Source organism: Neovison vison, chromosome 11 (genome assembly GCF_020171115.1).
Source record: "Neovison vison isolate M4711 chromosome 11, ASM_NN_V1, whole genome shotgun sequence".
Lineage (NCBI taxonomy): Eukaryota > Metazoa > Chordata > Mammalia > Carnivora > Mustelidae > Neogale > Neogale vison.
In genome coordinates this window covers 33,429,567-33,455,058 of record NC_058101.1, presented here as the reverse complement: position 1 = coordinate 33,455,058, position 25,492 = coordinate 33,429,567, and the positions used below count along the sequence as shown (strand labels likewise).

Genomic DNA, 25,492 nt, shown 5'->3' with positions numbered 1-25,492 from the left:
GGCTTCAATCTTATAACTCCCTTGCCAACAATTTTCAGTTTTGACCAGAGATAGGAGAGAAGGGAAAGGAGAATGGGCATTGCTCAAGTGGGGGAGAATCTCGGGTCCCTGTGGCCTAAGGCTAAGTAACTCCCCACATCTCTGAAGTACAGAAAGATCAACCCAGGAGAAATAACTTCTCCCTGAGGCCTAGAACTGAGCTAAAGTGAGCACTTGGAAGACCTATTGAGGACACATGTTCTGCAAATGCTTAGATTGTTTCCTGTTTTTCCCGAACTAAACCCTGCCTTTATTTTTGCTTTTCTCTACCTCCAGACATCTCCTGAACCTCTTTCTCTTGGCAGTGTCCTCAAGACTTGCCCCATTGTTCTGTTGTATTTGCCCTCCAAAACCTCAATCTCCAATCTAAAATAATACCTCCCGGGGCACCTGGGTGGCTCAGTGGGTTAAGCCACTGCTTTCGGCTCAGGTCATGATCTCGGGGTCCTGGGATCGAGTCCCGCATCAGGCTCTCTGCTCAGCAGGGAGCCTGCTTCCCTCTCACTCTGCCTGCTTGTGATCTCTGTCAAATAAATAAATAAAATCTTATAAAAATAAATAATAAAAATAATACCTCCCTGGGCCTTCTTTCTCATAGCATTATTTTTTCTCTACACTTAATAGTGTTAACTCACATCTGGTATACTCTTCTTTTTATTCCTTATTTGCTGTTTCAGTTAAGTCTCAGGTATGTCAAAGTCTGTCACTGTGATAAAAGATTTGTCAGTTCCTCTTGTAATCTCAGTTAATTTATGTATTATTTTAAGGGTCTATTATTAGATGTATGCAATTTTAGAAGTTTATTTTTTAGTTGAACACTTTCTATAATGACCCTCTAACTCTTGAAAATAATTTTTGCTTTAAATTTTATTGTTGATTTTAATTTAAGTATACCCAGGTTTCTTTTGCTTAGTTTTTTTGCCTGATGTGTCTTATCATTCTTTATGCTTCGGGTATGTCTTTTTTTAGAGAGAGGGAGGGGGTGGGGAGAGGGAGAAAGAGAGACTCTTAAGCAGGCTCCTTGCCTTGTGTGGAGCCCAATGTGGGGCGCCATCTCACAACCCTGACATCGTGACCTGAGCTGAAATTAAGGGATGTTTCCATTGAGCCACCCAGTCACCCCTAGGTGTCTTTTATGAACAGCTGCTCTGGATTATTCTGTGATCAGCTTGGTCAAGCTGGGAATGACATTATCCCAGAATTCCCTTTCCTGGGTTCCAGTGGGCCCGAAGACCAATTTGTGTGAGAAATGACCGGCTGGAAATGAAGGTGTGGCCGTTATTTGGTAGCGGGGGGTGTTGGATAGCTCAGCGGTGCCCCGCAGGGTCAGGTGTGTTGTTGCTCTTTGTACTTCATCCTGCTCTTCCTTTGGAATGCTGCCCGGGTCGGCCCCCTGGTGCTTGGCTGCAGACCCACAGACCAAGGGTAGAAAAAGGCAACTTTCCTAGCTGCCTCTTTAAACTTCTCATGCAGTTGTTTGTAATGCGGATGTGTCTTGTTAGAGTCCCCTTCCTGGGTGGCCTTCTTTATCCCCTGCTTCCTTGTGTGGTACTGGCTTCTCACCTCTTTGTCCAGGTTGGAGAGGTACTAGATGGATTACCTGTGTGTATTCACTTACTCTGAAAATTCTTTGTATTTTGTTATCGTGGGGTTGTTTTTAAGGTGTGTGTTTGTGTGTGTGTGGGGGGGGGTGGATTTATTTTCCCATTTGACCAGATTTAGGGTATTTTAGGGAAAAGATTATTTGGGGTGTTGACCATACGAATAGAAACAAATCAGTCCAAACTTGGGCTTTGAGACTTGAAAACTGGTCAAAAGAAAGGTCTTTTGGTAGGGTTTTATTCTGAAGAATCCAAAGGATCCAAAGCCTACCCCCTCCAAGATAGATGGAACTTAAATGATCCTTTATTGCCTGTCCAAGATAGACATGGGAACTTAATGGGATGCAAGGGGCAGGAAAAGATGGGGAAGGGAAAGTGATGGTGGAGAGGCAAGGAGCCTTAGAAAAGGGACTGCTATCTCACGTAGACTCTGATTCAATCTGATAAGAAACTCCATCAGAAAATTAAATAAATGTTTTTGCCATATTCTCTGAGCTCTTTATTCACGATGTCTCTGTTTTCTTTCTGGTTGATGGATTCAAAGTGACATACCAGCTGTACGTTAAGAATGATCAAGGTGTTGCAAATACATGTAACATCAATCAGGTATAATGTCAGAAAGTCCATAAATGGTGGTTACAATCTTCAGACATTCTCTTAGTTTCCTGGGACCTCAGTTTCCTCATTTGTAGAAAGTGGCCAATAAAGAATTACTTTGAGGATTGTTTGAAGTGTACATATTCATATACTGTAATGGTTTGTTCAAATAGCTATGTTTTTTATACTCTGTTTCTCACTTTATCTTAGGGGATTCTAGGACCCCTGGAATTTAAAGAACAACTTTGGAGATCCTGTTTGATGAGTCAATATTTAGTTAAAACTTGTGTTATCATGTTTAAAGTCAACACCTTTCTGGGCAAAAAAGAAACTGGACCTGTTAAGAGAATTCCTGCCCCCGCCTTAAAATACAAAGCCTTATGTTGGCAGTTGGATTTTTCCAGGGATATGGAAGCTCAGGCAACGGACGGAAAGCAAAAATGCTATTACTTGGTGCAGACATCAGATCAGCTTCTGGAATTGTGAGAGCTCTCTCCAGAAGTACATCTTCAAAATCAGTAAATGATTAAAAGTTCTCTAAAACATGCTCTTTCTAAACTACCCCAAATGAGTGCATAAGGAGGATGCAAAAATAGCCTAAGAAATGCTCAAAACTAAATTTATCTGTAATATGTAGAGAATGAGCCCCAGAATTACAATTCTTGCTTCTTTAGAGAATTTGCCAGAAATTGGGAGTGACTTCATTTCTTTATCCCAAGTGAGACACCTAGAAGTGGAGATGAGACCATTATCATTGGAAGACACTAGAGCATGGCCCAGCTCTAGGGTTCTGAAATCTGACAGGCTTGGTTTCAATTTTTAGCCCTGTGATTGGTTTCTCCTATAAAATGGGGTTGAGAGGACCCCGTACTCTGTGAGATGATAAAATGAGCTTAAGAACAGAGTGTTCAGCACAGTGCTTCACACGTAAGGACATACATGTTGGCTGTCATCATCATCATCATCCGTAATTTAAAACAGTTCCGTGGAGTTTTACTGAATAATTTGAGTAGTTAACATAATTTCCCACTTACCTATATCCCAAAGAGAAAATAACTATAATTATTTTCCAAGTAGTGTTTAGTAATAATTGATGTTTATATCAACGACCACCTCTCATTTTCTCCCTTACCCAGGTTCTATAAAATTTTGAATAGTCAAAGTTTGAATTTTGGCAATTACATGATACTGTGGTATAACAGTAAGAACACAGAATCTGGCTAGAGCCCTGATTTCAGGAGAAATCTACTTCATACAGATCTGTGACCTTGCGTAATGCATTTAATCACTCTTGACAGCTTCTCTCTTGAAAAAATAGGGAGCAATATAGGATCAAAATAATTAACGTTATATACTGATAGCATAAAGTTTTCTTCCCTGCCACTCCCGTCACTTTTCTAGAATGTTATATTCTAAGGGTTACAGTATTAAAGGGTGTTTTTAAAAATAATGTTACCTAAAATGGTGAAGGAGAAAAAGTATCAGTGCAACGAGGAAAGAGCTAATTGTATTCAATATTTTATTGGAAGGGGGTTTAGACTCCCTTCAGGTCTGCCCCCTTCTGCCTCATGCATATTCAATTCTGAAATCTGCCCACAACAGTAGAACTAGTTGGAGCAGAGAAAGACTGGCAACATCCTTTGGAGGCAAGACCCAAGAAGAGCTGGAGCTGAGGTTCTGAGGAAAGTGTAAGTAAATCAAAAGGACTAAGAGACTGTGCGTGTGTGTGTGTGTGTGTGTATGAAGAAGCAACAGAAATACAATGCAAAGCACAAATGCAGGCCACATACATAATTTTAAGTTTTCTAGGAGCACATTAAAAACAGTAAAAAAAAAACAGGTGAAATTAAATTTTTAATGCTTTATTTAACACACTGTATCCAAAATATTCAATTATTATTAATATATTTTATATTTTTTTCATATTAAGTTTCAAAAATCCAGTATATACTTTATTCTTACAGCACAGCTCAATTCATACTAGCTACATATCAAATACTCTCCACATATAACTAGAGGCTAATTAATTGGACAATAGAGATACTGAAGTTATGAAGCAGATTATAAGAGATTCTTTGGTGAACTTGGCCTTAGCACATGTTGCTTCCCCAAAGGCTAGGAGTAAGATTCCATGGCTATGAATGGAGCTTAGGGGCCAGCTAACTGGAGTAAAATGATGATTCTAATCTCCATTGCCTTGTGAATTTTGTGTGGTTTGGATTATGTGGCCTGAAAATGAAGTCAGGATTGAACGTTTCTTTGGGGTTTTGTGTATATGTTAAATTGGCCAAATTAAGACTGTTAAGAGATTAAACCACCTTTCTCTTCCACAATAATGGTGTATTGGTCTACTCAGGCTGCCACAGCAAAATACCATAGACTGAGTGACTTACATAGCAAAATTTATTTTCTCAGAGTTGTGGAGGCTGGGAAGTTCAAGGTCAAGGTGCCTGCAAGGTAAATTTCATTTTGAGGCCTTTTCTCCTGGCCTGTAAATAGCTACCATCTCACTGTACGTTCAGATGCGTGTACATGGAGAAGGAGAAAGATCTCTTTCTCCTCTTCTTACAAGCCTGCCAGTTGTGAGTTTAATAATGGATGTTAAAGTGCTTTTGTGAACTCCAGTGCTATTTAAGTTTTTGGTGATGTTATCAAATTACCATGTCCTGCACACAGTAAACACTGAAGTTGGTTTTTTTGTTTGTTTTTGTTTGTTTTTTCAAAGATCTTTTTAAGTAATCTCTCCATCCAAAGCAGGCCTTGAACTTACAACCCCAAGATCAAGAGTCGCATGCTCTACTAACTGAGCCAGCCAGATGCCCCCACTGAAAATATTTTTTAAATGACGTCAGCAGAGTAAGGATAATTGATGTATGTCATTATATATATCAGGTAGTGTTAATGCTAAAGTCTTTATTAACGTAAGAGGGTATACTACTAATGTCAAGAATAAATATATTTTTGCCTTTTGATTCTTAGAAAACACATTAAATCATATGTGCTAATCCTGTATGTCAGAAGCATGAAGTCATCAGAATGTCCCCAAAGCAACCTCTCAATAAATGGTGTCAGTTACACCTTCAAAATATATTCAGAATCAGCCTATTTCTCTTCACCAACCTCAATTACCACCATGGACCAAACCATCTTCATCTCTCATCTGGTTTGTTTTAGTAATTCTTCACTTTTCTCTTTCTTCTGCTTTTGCCCAGTCCCTTTCCCTATGGTGATCCTGTTAAATCACGTCTCCTCTGCTCAAAGCCCTTCAGTGTTTCCACTCTCAAAGCCCCTGCAGTAACCTACCAGCACCTGCTGGGTCACTCTCCTCTTGGTCCTCATCATCTACTACTTTCCCCCTTGTTCACCACGTTCCAGCCACACTGGTTTCCTTGCTCTTCTTGAATGTGCCAAGTACACTTCTGCTCACACACACAAGTCCTCGTTTCCCTTCTACTTAGAATGCTGACCTAGATACCCTTTCAACTCATTCCTTTATATCCTTCAGATCTTTATTCAAATGCCATCTGGGTCAGACTTTCCTCTTTTTTAAAAATTAATTTTTTAAAAAATTATTTGGGGTAGGGCAGAGGGAGAGGGAGAAGCAGACAAGCAGACTCTCCCCCGAGTGAAGAGTCCTATGTGGGGCTTGATATCACAACCCTGAGATCATGATCTGGACCAAAGTCAAGAGTTGGAAGCTCAACTGACTGAGCCATCTGGGCTCCCTCTCCACTTTTGAAAAATTTAAATTCAATTAATGAGTGCATCATTAGTTTTACAGGTAACGTTCAGTGATTATCAGTCTGTATAATGGCCAGTGCTCATCATATCCCATGGCCTCAATGTCCGTCACCCAGTTACCCCATCCTGCCACCCCACACCCCTCCAGCAACCCTAAGTTTGTTTCCTGTGATTGAGTCTCTTACTGTTTGTCTCCCTCTCTGAATTCATCTTGTTTTATTTTTCCCTCCTTTCCCTTATGATCCTGTTTTGTTTCTTAAATTCCATGTAAGAGTGAGATCATATGGTAATTGTCTCTCACTGACTTATTTCACTTAGCATAATACCCTCTCGTTCCATCCACGTTACTGCAAATGGGAAGATTTCAGTTTCTTTTGATGACTGAGTAGTATTCCTCTGTGTGTGTGTGTGTGTGTGTCTCACATTTTTTTTAATTAAATTTTATTTATTTATTTGACAGAGAGAGATCACAAGTAGGCAGAGAGGCAGGCAGAGAGAGAGAGAGAGGAGGAAGCAGGCTCCCTGCTGAGCAGAGAGCCCGATGCGGGACTCGATCCCAGGACCCTGAGATCGTGACCTGAGCCGAAGGCAGCGGCTTAACCCACTGAGCCACCCAGGCGCCCTTGTGTGTCACATTTTTTAAAAAAATCTTTCGATGGACATCTGGTCTCCTTCTATAGTTTGACTACTGTGGACATGACTGCTATAAACATTGGGGTATAGATGCCTTTTTGGATCATTACAATTGTATCTCTGGGATAAATACCTACTAGTGCAATTGCTGGGTGGTAGGGTAGCTCTATTTTCAACTTTCTGAGGAACCGCCATACTGTTTTCCAGAGTGGAAGCACCAGCTTGCATTCCCACCAACAGTGTAGGAGGGTTCCCCTTTCTCGAATCCTCACCAACATCTGTCATTTCCTGAATTGTTAATTTTAGCCATTCTTGGTCATACCTTTCCTGACCACCCTACTTAAATATGCCACACTCCAAACCTGGCATTTCTTTTCTTCAGATGCTTTGCTTTTCTCTACAATACTTACTGTCTTATAGTGCTTATCACATGGCGTGTACCATTATCATGTATTTATCATCTGTCTCCCCCACCAGAGTGTAAGCTTTATTAGGACAAGAATCTGTTTCTGTTTTTTCATTGCTTAAAGTCAGTTCCTAGAACACAGATTGCATTCAGTAAATATGCACTGAATGTTTGAAACAAAATCCACCACAGTTAAACAGAAAAGGATACTGGATAGCTAACAAATCTGAAGTAGAGAGTCAAGCTTGGAAGCTATAGAATGGAGTGATGCAGCTTCTATTGGAGACAGTCATCACTAATGTGGGGGCACTCACCGGAACTTCTGTCCCTGTTCTCTCTGGAAACTGCACGTATCTTGGCTTCATACCTCTTCCCTTGCCCCACATTTACTGCATGAGATACCTTACTTTTCCCATTAGTTTCTTTCCAATGGAAGTGTCTGTCACATCTGTGAGCCCTAAGCTGCAAGGGGGCCTAGGGAAGCAAGTCCCAGCCTTCTACCTTGGGGAAGTGGCTCCCACAAGGTGGGAGATTCCCCAGATACTGGCGTTACATTAAAATATGCTGGGCAGACAGAAAATAGGATCAATGTCCTTCATTAGCACCAGACTACTCTAGCATTTTTAAAAAAAAGTTCCAGGGGCATCTGGCCAATTCAGTCTGAAGAATATTCAAACATGGGTTTAAGCCCCATGGCAGTATAAACATTACTACAAAAAAACAAAAACAAAAACAAAAAAACAAAACAAAAAAAACCCAAAACACACACACACACACACACACACAAAAACCACACAAAAAAACTTTAAAAAAATTACAAAAGAATTTCATTAAAAAAATTCCACATCAGGAGACCTGAATTTAGATAGAAACTTTGTTTAAGCTAGAATTTGTTGTTTTTCATTTTAGCAACAATTCCTAAAACTGCCCCAACATGGTTAGTCTAACTCTTCTATACAGTCAAATGCATATGCATGAAAGGAGCAGCCCAGCAGAGATGTGCTCTTAGCAGGAAAGGTCAGGACCACTGTCACCAGCCCCTTGGCTGCCCAGGGACCTGTGGGCAGAGCAGGCCAGTAGGTGTGGAAGAAGCAGGGGTAGGCTCACCAATAGCTTTGGGGTGGCCAGAATTTGCTTCTAATACCAACTGTTAGTCTGATGTTAGATTTATTTTTCTTCATTCCTGATTTTGTTTCTAAGCTTTGTCAGTTGCACATTTTCTCATTTCACATCCTGATAAATAATAGCCAAACCCCATGGCCTAGAGTATGGTTTCCATCATGAACTTCTACTTCTTGGTCAGAGGGTGGAGTAAGTAAACTGATGCTTTACTTATGGAAAAGGAATGAGTGTGAACCCATTATCAGGAAAAGCAGCAGGGGTGTGAAATACTGGTTTGCCTCAGAGCTTTTCCTGTCACCCTAAAAACTGTATTCAACAGCTAGGTCAGTGAGTAGCCCGTTGCCCAGCCCAGTTTAAAGATATTAGAGTCTAGGACTAGTCTTCATTCCATTTAACCACTTTTCCCATGAACTTTTTCCTTTTTTAAATTACTATTATGTTTTTGCAAGTATGGAACAGAAACGACTCTGCCATATTATTAGAGATTTAAGTTTAGAATTCATTGTCATTACTGTACAATTTAGTTGCTGACATAATATGTAGCAGAGGCTACACTGCAAGTTAATGAATAATTATTTTTTGTACTCTGGCTTCTGCTTGCAATTCATTTGTCCCAGCTATGTGGGGTTAGTAATTATTTTTTTTGACACGTTCTAAAATGTTTTTATCTTTTTGAAAATATGTTTGCGGCTTATTTTTTATTTCCTCATTTGTTCAATTTTTTTCTGTTTATTAAATTCTTCCATTTGCTCCATTCTTTGAAAAGTCTCCTGGCTCTTTATGGTATGAATAAGAATGTGAAATGCTTCAATTAATTTATTCCTTATTATAAATAAGCCAAAGCCCCAGTCAGGCTTGTTTACCATTATATGGGTACAGTTTAGGCCTCAGCTGTCAAGGGCTTATTTTCAGCTTGTTACAAAGCATGCTTTGGCTTCCCTTCTCCAAAGTCTGCTCCTTCCTAACCAGGAAACAGGGTAGGGACAGGATTCTTTTCTTCCTTTTTCGGTTTCTCTGTAGCTGCTGTGTATAGATATGGCTTAGCTAAAATACAAGAATTGACTCAGTCCAAGCCCCCCTCCCTCCACTTTTATGGCTAAATAGTCTGGATATTTTTTATAAAGAACAAATAATTAGTGCAGAATTTCACAGAAATCTGATACTTCTATATATATAGAGAGAGAGATTGATGCCAGACAAAAGTACTTCCGGCGAGTTATCCAAACACAAGGACTGCTGGAGGTGTTAGGTGGGAACAAAACAGCTGAAATGAAGTATGGCCGTACTACTGAAATATTTGGTGGAAGACGGGTTCAGAAGAGGATAGTAATAAAAAAGACAAGACTGGCCCTGTTTATCTTTTCACCTTCCCCACTTGTATAGATATTTGAGGCAAGAAGGAAAGAATATTGCCTCCCATTCCTCTCCAGATTCCCAACAATGATCCTGAGGTGGGGAAGTAGCTTCAGACATGGACAGAACTGATACATGGTAAGGCCAGAGGGGCAGAGTTACGAGGTTATTTATGGAGAAAGGGGAGGAGATTAAGTGGAATGTTGGAGACAGAGCAGGTAGGATTGTAGAGGCTGAGAGAGCCTCTCAGGAATGTAGCTCAAAGTCGTGTAACATTTTAAGGGGAAAACTTTCTTTCTCCTAGAACTGTTATCTATGTGTCTATTGAGGGGGAAGGAGAGCTGATTAGAAAAAGAGATAAAAGTGGATTGAAAGCTCTCTCTGTAGGGTGAAAGTTGCAGAGATTTTACAGACAAAACCGTCACTCTTTCTCACTCTGATGGAGCCTCTGGACTAAAGGAGAATTAAAACAGTCATGTAGTCCTTATAGTTTGCATGGGTTCATTGACTCACTCACATACATCTTATGTCCCACGAACTACTATACACTAGACACCAAAGCTTGAAAGATGAAGAAGAAACAATCCCTGTCTAAAGATAATGAGGGGAGACAAAAGATGTGTAACCAGTTTGAGAATCTCAAGAGGCATAAGCATGAAATGTTCATATTTTCTATACTTAGTACTTGGTCAGACTTTATTATTCTGGCATAGTAGCCTCCCTGGTTCTTGAAACTTTAATTCCAGGTACTGAGATTTAATTCTATTCATTTAAAACATTAATCTTGGGTGTCTGGTTGGCTTAGTTGGTGAGTGAGCGTCTGACTCTTGGTTTTGGCTCAGGTCGTGATTTTGGGGTCATGTGATTGAGCCCCGTGTAGGGCTTAGCAGGGACTCTGCTTCTCTCCCTCTCCTCCTCTCTCTGCACGCCCCCCGCCATGCTCTCTCTCTCTCTCAATAAGTAAATATTTTCAAAAAAACATTAATCTCATATTTAATTTAAAAAACACTCATATCCCTCCAGGGTGTAGATGGGACCTGTAGTTCCAACTCACTTTACACACGTCTTTCTCTTTCATGTGCTTGCTTTTCTGATGGTGGGGTCAGGAGCTCAACAAGGGAAACAGGTGATCTCTCAAATGCACGAGTGTAGTCAAGTTGCTGTTCCCTTTCTGTAGGTCATTGTGGCTTATCTAGCTACTTGTCAGTGAGGACACATAAGAATTCCCAACAGGCCCCGCTGAGGAGAAATTTAATCCCAAGCAGTTCCCTATGCTTTGATAGTTCTCTGCCAAGATTTGCTGTATCCATCAGTTGACTACTGGCTGGCAGTGGGAAATACATTGACCTGAGACACATGCCTGTTGTCCCAGGTTTGGTTGTTCTGTAACAAGTCTACAGGTCTCACTCTCATTTACTCTCCATGATCCCAGCTTGAGGTCTGTACGATCAGTCAGGATCCACAGTCTCTGCTCTCTATACCATCACCCCCCAGTGCTCAAAATTTTCTCCCAAATTCATAGCGGAATAGATTAGCAAGCCTGTGATTAAGCAAACATATAGATGGGGATGGAGATACCACTCTCCTCTTCTTGAAGATGCTACAGAATTTTACAAGTACCATCGCGTAAGTACAGATTTTCAAAAGAGAACACAAAATATATTAACTATTAGTGAAATAAATTGTTAACTTGGAGAATTTGATAATGTAACACTAAGAACTTCCTTTCCTTAAAAGACACCACTAAAAATGGTAAGAACTCACACAGTGGAAGATATTTGTAATACATATATCCAGCAAGGGAGTTGTTTCCAGAATATACAAATCAATTAAGAATCATACAAACCAATCATACAGATCAAAAGAAAGGTGGGCAATAACAGTCTTGAATAGAATATGAAAGGATCTCCAAATGGACAAATATATATTTAAAAAGGTAACCAGCTTCACTTACCATCAAGGAAATGCAAACTAAAGCTACAATGCCATGTGCCTCCATACCTACCATGAGGCTAAAAAAGAAGATAGTAGCAAATGTTGGTGTGGTCATGAGAAAACACAACTTTCACATACTGTACTTGGGAGTATATATTTTTACAGTTACTTTGGAAAACTGCTAGTAACTGCTAAAGCTGGAAGTGTGCAGTAATTTTAGTCCTAGGAGTATATCCATCAGAAACACATGTGTCCATGATAGTTTGTAATAGCCCCGAACTGAAACTACCCAGATGCTAATCAGCAGGAAAATGGGTAAACTGTGGGATATCCATACCATGGGATCTTACATAGCTGTAAGAATGAAAACCGTTAAGAATCCCATAAACATAATACTGAAGTAAAGAAACTAGACTCTTTCATATGTCCTATGAAAGAATACAGTGTACACAATTCATGCACAGAAAGTCTCCAAACAGGGAAGATCAGTGATGTTGTTAGATGCAGGATTCGTGTTCCCTTGAGGGGCGGGAGAGTAGTGAGTGGAAGAGAATCTTCTGGGAAGCTGGTAATGCTGTGTACTGGCAACATAGTTTTGTTCCTTAGTTAAAATCCTTAGAGGTGTGCCTGTAAGATTTGTGCTTTCATCTGTGTATTATTCTTCAATAAAAATTTAAAATTTTAAAAACCTATGAGAATTTCTTCTGGTGCCCCCACTTGTGGCTTTGCAGAAGAAATGGACTCTCTTCCACAAATGCTGCCCTTCCCCAAAGTACCCATACTACTTGCTCTCAGTCCCCTGTTTATTTTTCTCAAGGATAAGCAGTCTCCTTTGTCCCCAGGAGTATTTGGTAAATTGATTGGCCCAACTGTAATGCCCGTAATCTGCTGATCACTAACCTTTTAGGAAAGGAGTCAGGGGCCCACATGGTGAAAGATGCATATATATAAATTTATATATAAAAATCCTCTCCCAACTTAACAAAATGAATTGCAGAAGGGGCCATTATTGGAGAAGCTAGGATGGGTAAGAGAGCTAGGACCCAGGAATATGGTCATCACTGGAGAAATCACTCTTTCTATTCCTGGATGTAATTGGCAGAGTGAACCTACTGAATGCAAGTGGAGTTACTATCTAGTTATAACATGTAATAATTGTGACCGAGAAAAAAGTTACTTCACAAATAATGTGGGGAGAAAACCCATCAGAACAACCAACCTCTGCCTCTCCCCCTTGTAGCCCATGCTCACACATATAGATTTGGAGTGAGAGGACCTGTGTCTGATTCCGTGTTCTAGCCCATCCTTGCTGAGTGGTCTTGGGAAAATCACTCAACAGCTCTGAAAAATGAAGAGGAGGATTAGCAGCCTGGTCAGACATCATATCAAATTCACATTTCACTTTCTTTACTTATGCAGATATTTGCCTATACATACAGACTATGTGTGTGCAGACCCACACTGCTTCTGACTACGTTTGTACAGCAGGCGCTGTACAAACACACTCGGCTGTGGCCAGGGAGTCTCCCTTTTAGCCACATGTACGCCATTTTCTTTTTGAAGTGTTTAGTAGGTGGGCAAGCTCCCTCCACCCCCAATCCTTCACGAAACAAACATGATGCCCACAGATAGATGGATTCAAAATTAAATTTGTGTTCTTAGCATACCTCATGATAGAACCACTCATTTTATATTGCAATGGACTAAGTCAATTTTCCAAATAAATGGCCAAGTTTGTCTCATGATCAGAATCACCGTTTTCCCAAAGCAATAAACAAGGTGAAACCAAGAAACAGTCAGCTCAATTACGGAAGCAAATTCCTGAAAGATGTAGGAACTTCTTCAGAGTTCATGGAAAACCCTGCAGGTGTTGTGGTGTATGCTAATAATCAAATGACAGTTCACTCCTTTCCTACTTCTACTTCCATCTCTCTGACTTAATAATTATCTACATTTAGGCATCTATTTATATCATAAATCCTCATGAAACTATTTGAAGCTCAGTATCATGTTGATCATACATTAAGAAATGTAGGGACAGGCTCTCTTGACCTACATTTCAGGAGACAAAAGATCATGTTTTCATTCAGATCATTTGAAAGACCTGGTATTTTCACCCAAAGGATAAAACCCACTGATTTGGAAAGTAACCTGCGTGGTTAAAAGCAAGATCTCTGCCTTAGTTTCCTTATCCATAACTTGCTCAAGTGTTATGAATGAGATAATGCATGTGGAGAGTGTGGCAATTAGTAAATGATCAACATTATTACCAATAACATCATTTTTTAAGTAAACCCAACATGGGGTTTACCCCAAACATGGAGCTCAAACTGAACCCCAAGATCAAGAGTCGCATGCTCTACCAACTGAGCCCCCCCCGGCACCCCTAATAATATCACTATTTGAAATCTTGTGTTTATTTTGAAATTTTCTGTTTTGTTTTATAGAAAATAAGCTCCATGATATTGGAATCTAATCCATTTAATACATATAGGCAGCTGCTGAACGTGTCTGAGTGGAGCAGTAAGGCAAAGTCTCTTGGTAAGGATAGGATTTCTCATTTAGGATGAAAGGAAATTCTCCTAAGGAGCTCTAATACATCTGCTTCAATTTTCAGCACTTGGGGAAATTTTGAGGACTGTCCAGCAGGACAAGTATATAATAACGATATAGGTGTAAACACCAAGACAGCTGCAGAAATATTTTAATGCAAGTCCATGGAGACCTTATTTGACAGACCATTTTGAGGCATAAACAAGAAAACTCAGCATAATCTGCTGTGTTCCTCAAATTTATTTGGCAAGTCAAGGCTTCTAGAGTTTTATCAAAATTAATACAGTATCCAAGTTAAGAAACCAGGGGCTACTTTAAGAATCCAAAGCAGGTAAGCATTATAGTGAAGGTCAATGGATATTTACATAAAATAAGAACTAAGCCTTTATGTATTTTATATCCTAGAGTTGAATTTCTGTTAAGATCTATTTACAAGGTAGAGATAAGAACTTTCCAGTAATATGCAGGTATTTGAGTAATCTTGAGGTTATGAATATTTATGGCACAGCATTTTTATATATCCACTTAATATTTTTTTAAGAGAAGAAAGGGAATCAAGTAAGTGGTAAAATTATTATTTTTTAAAGATTTTTGTTTGAGAAAGGGGGGGTGAGAGTACTGCAGGAGAGGAGCAGAGGGCGAGGGCTCCATCCCACCATCCCGAGATCATGACCTGAGCTGAAATCAAGAGTGGCCCGCTGGGACGCCTGGGTGGCTCAGTTGGTTGGACGACTGCCTTCGGCTCAGGGCGTGATCCTGGAGTCCCTGGATCGAGTCCCGCATCAGGCTCCCAGCTCCATGGGGAGTCTGCTTCGCTCTTTGACCTTCTCCTCGCTCGTGCTCTCTCTCACTGTCTCTCTCTCTCAAATAAATAAATAAAATCTTTAAAAAAAAAAAAAAAGAGTGGGCCGCTTAGGGGCACCTGGGTGGCTCAGTAGGTTGGGTGTCTGCCTTGACTCAGGTCATGATCCCAGTGTCCGGTCATTGGGCCTCATCTGGCTCCTCTCTCTTGCGCCCCCCCCCCAAAGCCTCTCTTTGGCTCTCTCACGCCCTGTGTCAAACAAACAAACAAACACAAACACCAAAACTTAAGGAAAAAAAAAAGTGGGGCCTTAATCAACTAAGCCACTGAAGTACCCTGACCATTTAACGTTTTAAACTATGTTTGTCATAGAAGTTAACTTTACCATTCTTGTGATAATTTCATCACTATGACTTCACTAAGCTGGTTATCTCAATTAGCAAAAAAGAGTTGATTCTCTCAAAATTAGGAACATGCTATTTTATTTCCCTTTGAAATAACTACTACGTAGTAACATAGTTGAGCTACTCAGATTGGTTTCAAAACAAACGACCATGCATTCCATTCCATTTACTGGTTGTGCCAGCTACTGTTTTACCCCCTTGGAAAAAACAAATGTACAAAACCTAAAATTCTAGTATCCTGACGCTTATTTTCGATTCTGAGAGACAGAAAATTTAAAAAAAATGATAATTTCGAATACTGATAAGCATTTGAAGAAAATATACAAGGCAACCGGGTAGAAAATAACCAGCCCTACCACATACAGCCAGAGCAGTTAAGGAAAGCCTCTTCCGAGTTTGCGCTGAGACCTGAACTCGCGTGTCAAGGGTAAACACCGCGGTGCTTACCGGGGTGAATATCGTTCCTGTCTCTTTCTCCCTAGACCAGACTGGCTCCTGCTCCGAAGTCTGCACCTCTCCGTTTACTCAGGCAAATCGTGAACACACGAAAGTCTGACTTTACTACATTACACACGAGACTCTGAGGTTCAGAGGTTAGCACGGCCATACCGATCCCAAAGCGAGTACCTGCCTTCATGCACCGTCTACACGAAGGTGTCTTACAAAAGAGAACGAAGTACTGCGGCCAGGTTCGGAGAGTAGCGAGTTCCGCAGGTGAGCTGCCGCTTAGGCTCATCCAGGAAGGCTCCGAACGCGGTAGAGAAAGCCAGCATCCTTCCTTTCCACCTGTCTTCCCATTTCCACCACCATCGCTCGAGTTCCGAGCTCGGAAAACAGGAGCAGGCGGACGCCGGAAAAGTCCCTGTCACTTCTCCCAAAGCTGCCCCGTTTCGATGAAAACAAGTTACGCGATGCTTTCCACCGAAAGTAAAAGACACAGACGCTGCGAAAAAAACAAAACAAAACAAAAAAAAAAAAAACGGCGGACACCAAACCCTGACTGCAGCCACGCCCTGCCCACGCCGCCGGTCCCGCTCTGTGGAGACCCGGGCTCTGGGTTTGCGTTCCTCGTTACGTCACTTCCGCCGCCTGCCCGGCAGGCGCCGATAAACACTGTTACCATTTCCGGGTCAGTGAGGCCGCCTACGGCGGCGCAGGCGTGAGTATTACCTGGTGTCCAGTCTATGGAGTCAGTTGTTCCCCGCGGCGTCGCGGAGGCAGGAGGTGGTGTCCGAGTGGGGGCCTTTGCCCCGCCAGGATGTTACCGGGCTTGGCCGCCGCCACTGCGGCCCACAGGTGTAGCTGGTCCTCCCTCTGCCGGCTCCATCTGCGCTGCAGGGCGGCGGCCCACGGCTCCAGCGAGCGCCAGGGTGAGTGTCCCGCCTCGGCCGCTGACTCCGCGGCAGCCGGCCTGGAGGAGCAGGCCGAGCTCGGCGCCTCGCCTCGGGCATTTCGGCCACTTGACCTTCTCCAACCCCAGAACCTTCCTTTTGGGTCTGTGTCTTTGCAGTTCAGCTCGCCCAGGTGGCAGAGACCTCTGACAGCTCTCCCAGACCCTGGTTTTCCCCAAGGCCCTAGCACAACTCCCATGGAAACTGGCAGGTAGCTCCCGGGCCGGGTCACACACTTGAAGCCAACCATTTATACCAGATAAATTGCTACGTGCGCATCGCGGTGTCCGGTGATGTCAGGCCCTTTCCCCCAGGCAATGAGAAATTATGGAAACCTAAAAGTGCCAGGATCTTTCGAGTTCATCGGCTCCCCTTCATTGAGCGCCTTTCGCTCAACAGATTTTCTTGCCCTGCTCCTTTTCCCGTTCTCCTAACTTTTTCCCTTAAATTTCCTAAAAAGGAAGGAGGGAGTGAGGGATGGGGGTGCTACTCATCATTTACGAATCACTATTAAGTATGAGGATATGACCATGCCACAGATTGAATGAATCCAGTTTTGGATCATAAAGCAAACTAAGTGTTCAGTTTCTTTGAACGATCTTTACGGTGAAAACGTGTGTAATGGAGCGGTAACCCAGAAAAACGTGGCTGACGAGAATTTGTATCCCTCTCCTTAAGCATTCTTTTTTACTCAAATTTAAGTTGTCCAAAGTTGTCCAAATTTAAGTTTCCAAAATAGCATTGAATTTGTAAGTTTTAGTCAGGCTTACCTACGTTTTTGCCGTAGCTTGGATGCCATAATAGCTTGACCCCTCGAGAACAGAGAGAAAAACAGAACCAAATCCGCCCCTTGTCTAATTCCTTAGATTCTTGAGTATAGAGTGTTTACAGATAACATTTTCCAAAAATTCATGTTTGAAAAAGCTTGTAGCATGTTTGTGGCGTGGCAATAGAAGTTAGAACTTGTAGTCCAGTCAACCAAATTTAAAAGTAACAAGTTATAGTGACACCTGTATTGTGAAGATAAATGAGAATATATTAGTATCATTTATTTGCAGTAAATGTAAAAACTTTTAAAATTTCAGAATGGTTAATTTTAACATCATGTTCTGTGACTTTTTGTTGGGGATAGAAAAGTAGAGTTTTTTTTTTTTCTATATTGGCAATACAGCTGGTTCTCTTACGAATAAAATGAATCTTCTGATTATACCATACTCCAGAAATCCCCAAGTAAACTTTCTAGCATAGTTGATTCTATTTACCAAGCAATTTTGGCATTTTACACTTAAGTTAGGTATACTGGGTAACCTGCCTTCTAAGTCGGTAGAAAGGACTTGAAATTGTGTAATTTGTAATTATATAGCAATAATAGCCATCATCATACCAAAAATTATGTACTCTTTGTTTCACCCGTCTGTGAACCACAGATAATAAGTACCTATTTCTTTGGTCAGAATGACTTTGCAAAGTTCTTTGGAATGTTTATCACCAGAAAATTAAAATGTGTTTTCACACTTAACACATAGTAGGTTTTAAAAATAACCTCCTTTGTGAAAATTTAGTTCCAATAATAACTGAAACAGTTTTTAAAAGGACAACCATTATGGTAAAATTTAAAAAGAATTAGGAAAGAGTACTATTTAAGTCAGATGCATGAAAGGAGAAAGTGATATCTGAAAACTTTCAGGGAAAAAATAATCTAAAAACAGACGTTTTTCTTTGTCAAGAAATAAAATTTGTGCTTCTAAAATTCCTGTATGGCAGAGGGGGTAGACTTACAAAGAATAAGGAGAGAAGGAAACCTTAAGAGAAACTCTTGCTTTATCTGCATACTTAAAAATGAGAAATGCCTATACACTGAAAGCTCTGTTTAAAGGTGAAAAGGAAAATAGTATTGTAGAGCCTCGCTGCCCAAAAGAAAGATAACATGAGCCACGTATGTAATCTTGGGTTGTCTGATAACCATATGTGAAACAGTAAAAACAGATAATTAATTTTAATATTTAGTTTAATTTAATAATTTTAATCTTATTTTATCCAGTATATTAAAAATATTTAAGTTATGTGGGCGCCTGGGTGGCTCAGTGGGTTAAGCCGCTGCCTTCGGCTCAGGTCATGATCTCAGGGTCCTGGGATCGAGGCCCACATCGGGCTCTCTGCTCAGCAGGGAGCCTGCTTCCTCCTCTCTCTCTGCCTGCCTCTCTGCCTGCTTGTGATCTCGCTCTGTCAAATAAATAAATAAAATCTTTAAAAAAAAATATTTAAGTATGTAATCGAGATCAGATTTTTGAGATATTTTACATCATCTTTTTGTACTAGATCTTCAAAGTCCAGTGTGTATTTTACATTTAGCACATTTTAGTTCAGAATAGTCACATTTCAAGGGCTCAGTGAACAGTGGCTACTGTACTGGACAGGGCAGTTATAAAATTAGTATCCCTAATTTATGAAGAATTCTTACATACCAGTGTATCTTCCAGTTTAAAAAAAAAATGGGTGAAGGATATGAATGAGTTCATAAGGGAGTTCAGATGGCATATCAAAATGTAAAATGTACCATACTTACCAATATGCATAGAAATAAAAGCTTAAGGATTTGTTACTCATTGCCTGTCTTATATTGGCTACTTTTTCATATTGATACCTCATATTGAGGGTGCAGGAAAGCAGGAACTCTATTTTTTATTGATTGGGACATATAATTCAGTGTTCTGGTGGTCAGTTATTCTTTTATGAAAAGAACTTTAGGGGTGCTTGGGTGGCTTAGTCAGGCGTCTGTCTTTGGTTCAGCTCATGATCCCAGAGTCCTGGGATCGAGGAGCCCCGAATCCTGCTCCTTGCTCATCTGGGAGCCTGTTTCACCCTCTGCCTGCTGCACCACCTACATGTGTGTGCTCTTTCTGTGTCAAATGAGTGAGTAAAATCTTAAAAAAAAAAAAAAAGAACTTTAAAGGTTTATACTTTCTGACCCAGTGATTCTGTATTTTTAAAAGCTTTTATTTATTTGAGAAAGAGCTTGTGGAGGGGGTTGTGGGGGAGGAGCAGAGGGAGAGGGACAAGCACACTCCACATAGAGTCCGAAATGGGGCTCAATCTCAGAACCCTGAAATCATGACCTGAGCCAAAGGCAGAGACTTAACTGACTGAGCCACCCAGGGGCTGCCCCCGCTACCCCCGAGTGATTCTATTTAAAACTATATAAAGAAATAATCAGACAGGTATTATAATGTGTGCACAAGTTCATTATTCATAGTAATAAATTGATAACATTTATAGTTATAGAGAGTTGGAAACTTAAATATATTATGGTAACTTTATTATGGGCTGTTGATACATGCAACATTAAAAAAATCCATTTAGAAGAATAGTGACAGGGGAAAATGCTTTTAAATATATATATTTTATTTATTTGTATGAGAGAGAGAACATGAGGTGGGGGAGGGTCAGAGGGAGAAGCAGACTCTTGCCAAGCAGGGAGCCTGATGTGGGACTCGATCCCCGGACTCCAGGATCATGACCTGAGCCGAAGACAGTGGCTTAACCAACTGAGCCACCCAGGCGCTTGGGGAAAATGTTTTTATACTATTAGGTAAAACTAGAAAAAAGTACAGTTAAGAATATATACTGTGCTATTAACAATAAGTTTCTCTAGAAAAAATTTTTTATTAACTGTTTTTCAAACAATCTATAATAAACATAATCCTCTTACATTATAAAAATGTGACTTGTTTCTGTAGTAAATATTTCCTTTTTGAGTTTCTCTGACTTTTCATAGAACACTTTATTTTTCATATATTTATGCCTTGCCTCATTTGGCAAAAATTTGAGATGAGAGGCTTCTCCTTTAAGTACAGTATACCAAATTAATGGACATATGCTTTTGCTTAAATCTGAGGTTAACAGAAGTGTAGCTGTAAGTGAAAAAGTATAAATTAAATTTTGTATTTTATTCTTCTCTCTAATCTGACAAGAATTTTGTTTTGTTGTGCCCACTGCCCCCTCCCCCTTTGTTGAAGAACTAACAAAAGACCATTCTGGCAGGCTGATACCATGATTCTATGTAGTTCAAGTTAATGATAGGATTTGTAGCTGTAAAATGAGGCTAACTGTACTATGTTCCTCCTAACTTTTAGTGAGTGAGGTTCAGTTCAGCAAAGGTCTGAGGTCTGAGGCACTGTTGCTGGTGCTGAGCTGCTGAAGAAGACAGACATAGTATCCTCCTTTATTGGGCAGACACCAGGAATGAGAAAACATGGCTGAGTGCTAGGAAAGAAGTAAACTGGGTGATGGGCTAGAAAGTAGCTAGCAGAGGCCATTTCTGCTGAGGAAGCAGTGACAGAGTCAAGTCTTGAAAAATGAAAATGAGCAAGCCAGGTGAAGATCTGTGGTGAAGAGCAATCTGGGTGGAGCAAACAGGAACCCTAGAGACCAGACTGCTAGTATTCAGGAGCAGAAAAGAAAACTGCTGTGACTTGGGTAAGGGAGGGGAGGATATGAAATGACGTTTGAGAGGTACTGGAGCCTTTTAGGCCATAGGTTTAAAAGGCTATACACACACACACACACACACACATAAATAAATTATAAATAAATTATATATAATTTATTTATATATTTGACAGAAAGAGAGAGTGAGAGTGAGCACAGGTAGGCAAAGGGAGAGGGAGAAGCAGGTTCTCCACTGAGCAGGGAGCCCGATGCGGGATTTGATCCCAGAACTCTGGAATCACGACCTGAGCTGAAGGCAGTTGCTTTACTGACTGAGCCACCCAGGCGCCCTAAAAGGCAATATTTTAAAAATGCAGTCTACTTTGTGGAAAATGGGTTTGGAAAGGAGAGCGTGAATTAAAGAGATCTTTTGGGAGTTGCTAGGCAGACAAGGCTGTGGCAAGGCCTTGGTAGCTAGCAATGAAGATGGAGGGAAGTAGATAGATGTCTTTGAGGTATGTTTTGGAATATCAATTATACTATGTGGTAATAGAGGTGAAGGATTTTGGACAGTGGCACTTGGTAAGCCCCGAATATATTAGATATTGTTGTTTTTATTTGTCTAAGCAAATATTAATAAGAATTAAGTGCAACAGAAATGTATACCAAGAGGCAGTGCAGGAATTTGCCCCGATCTCATATTCTTAAAAAAATAAAAAAAAACCCAAACCAAAAAACAGAACTTCCCTATTGCTGGATAAAAATCACGTCAGTAATAATCCTCAAGGCTGAGCTACCTGATCTAAGTTACACTTTCGCTTGGTAGATGATAGGCATAAACGATTTTTCTGCATTTTTGGCTAGCCGAAAGAATTAAAATAAAGTAGATACTGTTAATATTAGTAGTAATAATAATAGAAGTAATTTGGAATGACTGCATTCTTATTTTTTAAAAATTTAGGCATTTTTGAAAGTACAGCCAAGTGTTATAGAGTAAAAATTGTGCATAATCTAGATATTTCCCCAGTCACGTTTTTAAAAAGTAGGCTCTGCATCCAGTATGGGGCTCCAATTCACAACCCCAAGATCAGGGGTCACATGCTCTAGTGACTGAGCCAGTCAGGTACCCCCGCTAGCCACATTTTTAATAGTTGAAATCCCACTATGTTGTTTTGTCTCTTCCTTTTTTTTTAAATGCAGCATGATGAATATTTTCCCACATTCTTTTTTTTTTTTTTTTAAGATTTTATTCTTTTATTTGAGAGAGAGAGAGAGTGAGAGAGAACATGAGCGAGGAGAAGGTCAGAGAGAGAAGCAGACTCCCCGTGGAGCTGGGAGCCTGATTCGGGACTCGATCCTGGGACTCCGGGATCATGACCTGAGCCGAAGGCAGTCGTCCAACCAACTGAGCCACCCAGGCGTCCCATTTTCCCACATTCTTAAAAGATTTAAATATATACCCAGTGAAAATGTAGGGACCTCTCATAACTTAATTATTTTTCTATTAGGAAATGTTTAAGTTTTTTCCAGTTTTTGCCATGATAAATATTACCACAAAGAACAATTTTTGCATATTATTGTGTATTTAATGGGTCCAGCATGCCTCCGCTGTGCTACTCTGCATATTATTGTGTATTTTAAGTTCACACTAACCTCTTATAAAATTAAGTATAACATGATCAACGTCAGTGCTTTAGGAATTTGGGGGCAAAAGTACTGAAATAGTCTTTTAAGTAAAGAGATTGATCTTTAGAAGGTGTAGGCTACAATTTTGAGTCTCTAGCCCTTAAATGAGCCAGTAGTGAAACAGTACAAACTGCAAGAAATCTTTTTGTTTATAGTTATGGTTATTGCAGGAGCAGCATATCCAAAAGATAGAATCGTCAGTTTGCATGAGACAGAGTTTCTTTTGTTGTTTGTTGTAGTGTGAAAAAGAGGGCCAAATTTCCTCTTAAAGCCAGAGGAAATGGTAGGTGACAAACCAGATTGGAGAGAGGAGACAAGTGCTTATCAGCAGTGATTGTTAGGAGCTACAGAGGCAATAACAGTAAAAAAAGCAGAGAGGACTGATTGTTGTAATTAGATTGACAAGATAAGAGTCTCTCCGCAGTCTTGATGAAGATACAGCTCTTACATATACACAGTGATGAGAAGTCCTCGTCTAAGCCCACAGAACTGTGAGCGCCAAACTTTCAAAAAGATTAATCTTCTGTGTGTAGCTTATTTTAGATGTTACCTTGAAGAAAGGATATATTAGTGGTGGGTACTATTTTTTTAAACTATTTTTCTGCATCCTAGTATTAACTAATGATTTCAGTAATTGATTTAAAAATGGTTCGTTCTTTCTTTTTTTTTTTTTTTGAAGATTTTATTTATTAGAGAGAGAGAGAGAGCAAGTACAAGCAGAGGGAGAGGGAGAAGTAGTCCCTGCTGAGCAGGGAGCCCTTCATGACCTGAGCCAAAGGCAGACGCTTAACTAAGTCACCCAGGCACCTGCGCGTTTCCTTTTTTTTTTTTAAATGATTGTGTTTCAGTTGCTGTGTTTTAGATATTCTATTTGGCTTATTGAATCAAATGTGGTCCTATATATTTTTTAGAATATAAAATGTTAAAGATGGTAATGTATTCTTCAAGTTTTTGCAGTTTTTGATCTTGCATTAATGCCTGATGTGTACTTTTGAAGTTGCTGATACCTGAAATTCTACTGAAGTTAAAAATTAAGGACTTTTTGGGACATCTAGCAAGGTTATTTCTAGGTTAGTGTCTAAAGAATGCAGGAGTCAATTTGAAGAGACCTTTTTGGCCAAAAATGGGACCATTTGACCATTAATCAGAGCAACTAAAATGGATTAAAATAGATCAAATAATGTTTAAATCTATGAAATAATGATACATACACAAATTACTGTGTCAGTACTTCAGGATAGTATGTAGTGAACTCGTTATTTTGAGAACTGGTAAGTAAGGAGAAAATTTAGTCTGATTTTCTTGTAAACTGTACTGCTGAGTGACCACATATATGTGGGGAATTTTCTTTTTGAAGTATTCTGACAAATGAAGAAGTGGTAAAATTTGAATATCACCATTTTATACCCACCTAATGGGTAAATGGTTCTGGGCACTGAACAATAGCAGACACTACACAAATAAAGACAGACAACCAAATATGTGGTACTTGATGAAAACACTTCCACTGCTTTTTTTTTTTTTTTTTTTTTTTTTTTAAAGTAGGCTCTAGGCCCAACATGGGGCTCAAACTCAAGACCGTGAGATCAGGAGCTGCTAACTATACCAGCTGAGCCAGTCAGGCGTCCCAGAACTCATCACTGCTTAGTAAATAGTGTTTGTTCTAATAAAAAGAATCAGAATTTAGATAAAACCTTCACATCCATCGATTTATATAGAACATACAGAAGAACAGGTTAAACAACACCATGGGAATTAAGTCAGCAAAATTCAGACTAGAAAACTACCAGGGCAAAATTTAGGGCAAATAACTTGATTTCTTCAATTTAAAAATGGCTCTTTAAAAAAAAAAAAAAAAGACATCCTGGGGGCACCTGGGTGGTTCAGTCGGTGACGGAGTGACTCTTGATCTTAGCTCAGGTCTTGATCTCAGGGTTATGGGTTCAGGCCCTGTGCTGAAAAAAAATACATCCTGTGGCTTTCAGGAGACTCAGAAGACATCTCAGTCAACAATAGTAAATGGATCTTATTAGGATCTGTTTATACACAAAAAATTATAACACTTGCAACAGTTGGAAATTGATATTTGATGATATAAAGCATTGCTTATTTTTTATCATGGTCGTTTGGCTGTGTTTTTTTAGTTCTTGTCTTTTAGAATATGTATGGAAAATTTTATGAATTAAATTATTTTATTTCTGAGGGGTGCCTGGGTGGCTCAGTTAGTTAAGCATTTGCCTTTGGCTCAGGTCATGATCCCAGGGTTCTGGGATTAAGCCCCACGTTGGGCTCCCTGCTCAATGGGGAGTCCCCATCCTCCTTTGCCTCTGACCCTTCCCGCAGCTTGTGCTCTCTACCTCAAATAAATAAAATCTTTATAAATAAACATATTAATAAATAATTTTATGTCTGAGATTTGCATCAAATTAACATGGAGGTGAGGAAGTATTGGTGCAGGTAGATATGAGACTAGGTTCACCATGAGTTGATAATTGCTGAAGATGGGCAATGAGTACCTGGCCATTTATTGTACTGTTTTTTCCTACCTCTGCATATGTTTGAAATTTTCTGTAATGTTTGAAGAACTAAGGAGAACCTTGAAAAAAATCTAGAATCAAATCATGGAAATATTTATATTCTTTTTTTTTTTTTTGGACAGAAAGATCACAAGTAGGCAGAGAGGCAGGCGGGGGGGGGAAGTAGGCTTTCCACTGAGCAGAGAGAGATGCGGGGCTCGATCCCAGGACCCCAAGATCATGACCTGGGCTGAAGGCAGAGGCTTAACCCACTGAGCCACCCAG

General features: G+C 40.1%; 1 protein-coding gene across 1 annotated transcript in view; it reads left to right on the top strand.

The window, feature by feature from the left end:
- Positions 1-16,349: 16,349 nt before the first annotated feature.
- The window catches only part of SLC30A9 (solute carrier family 30 member 9), an 86,236-nt gene continuing 77,093 nt past the window's right edge, over positions 16,350-25,492 (top strand). The window contains exon 1 of the mRNA XM_044224131.1: positions 16,350-16,556. Within this exon, the coding sequence (XP_044080066.1) occupies positions 16,445-16,556 (112 nt within the window). The 5' untranslated portion in view covers positions 16,350-16,444. The remainder of the gene's footprint in view (positions 16,557-25,492) is intronic.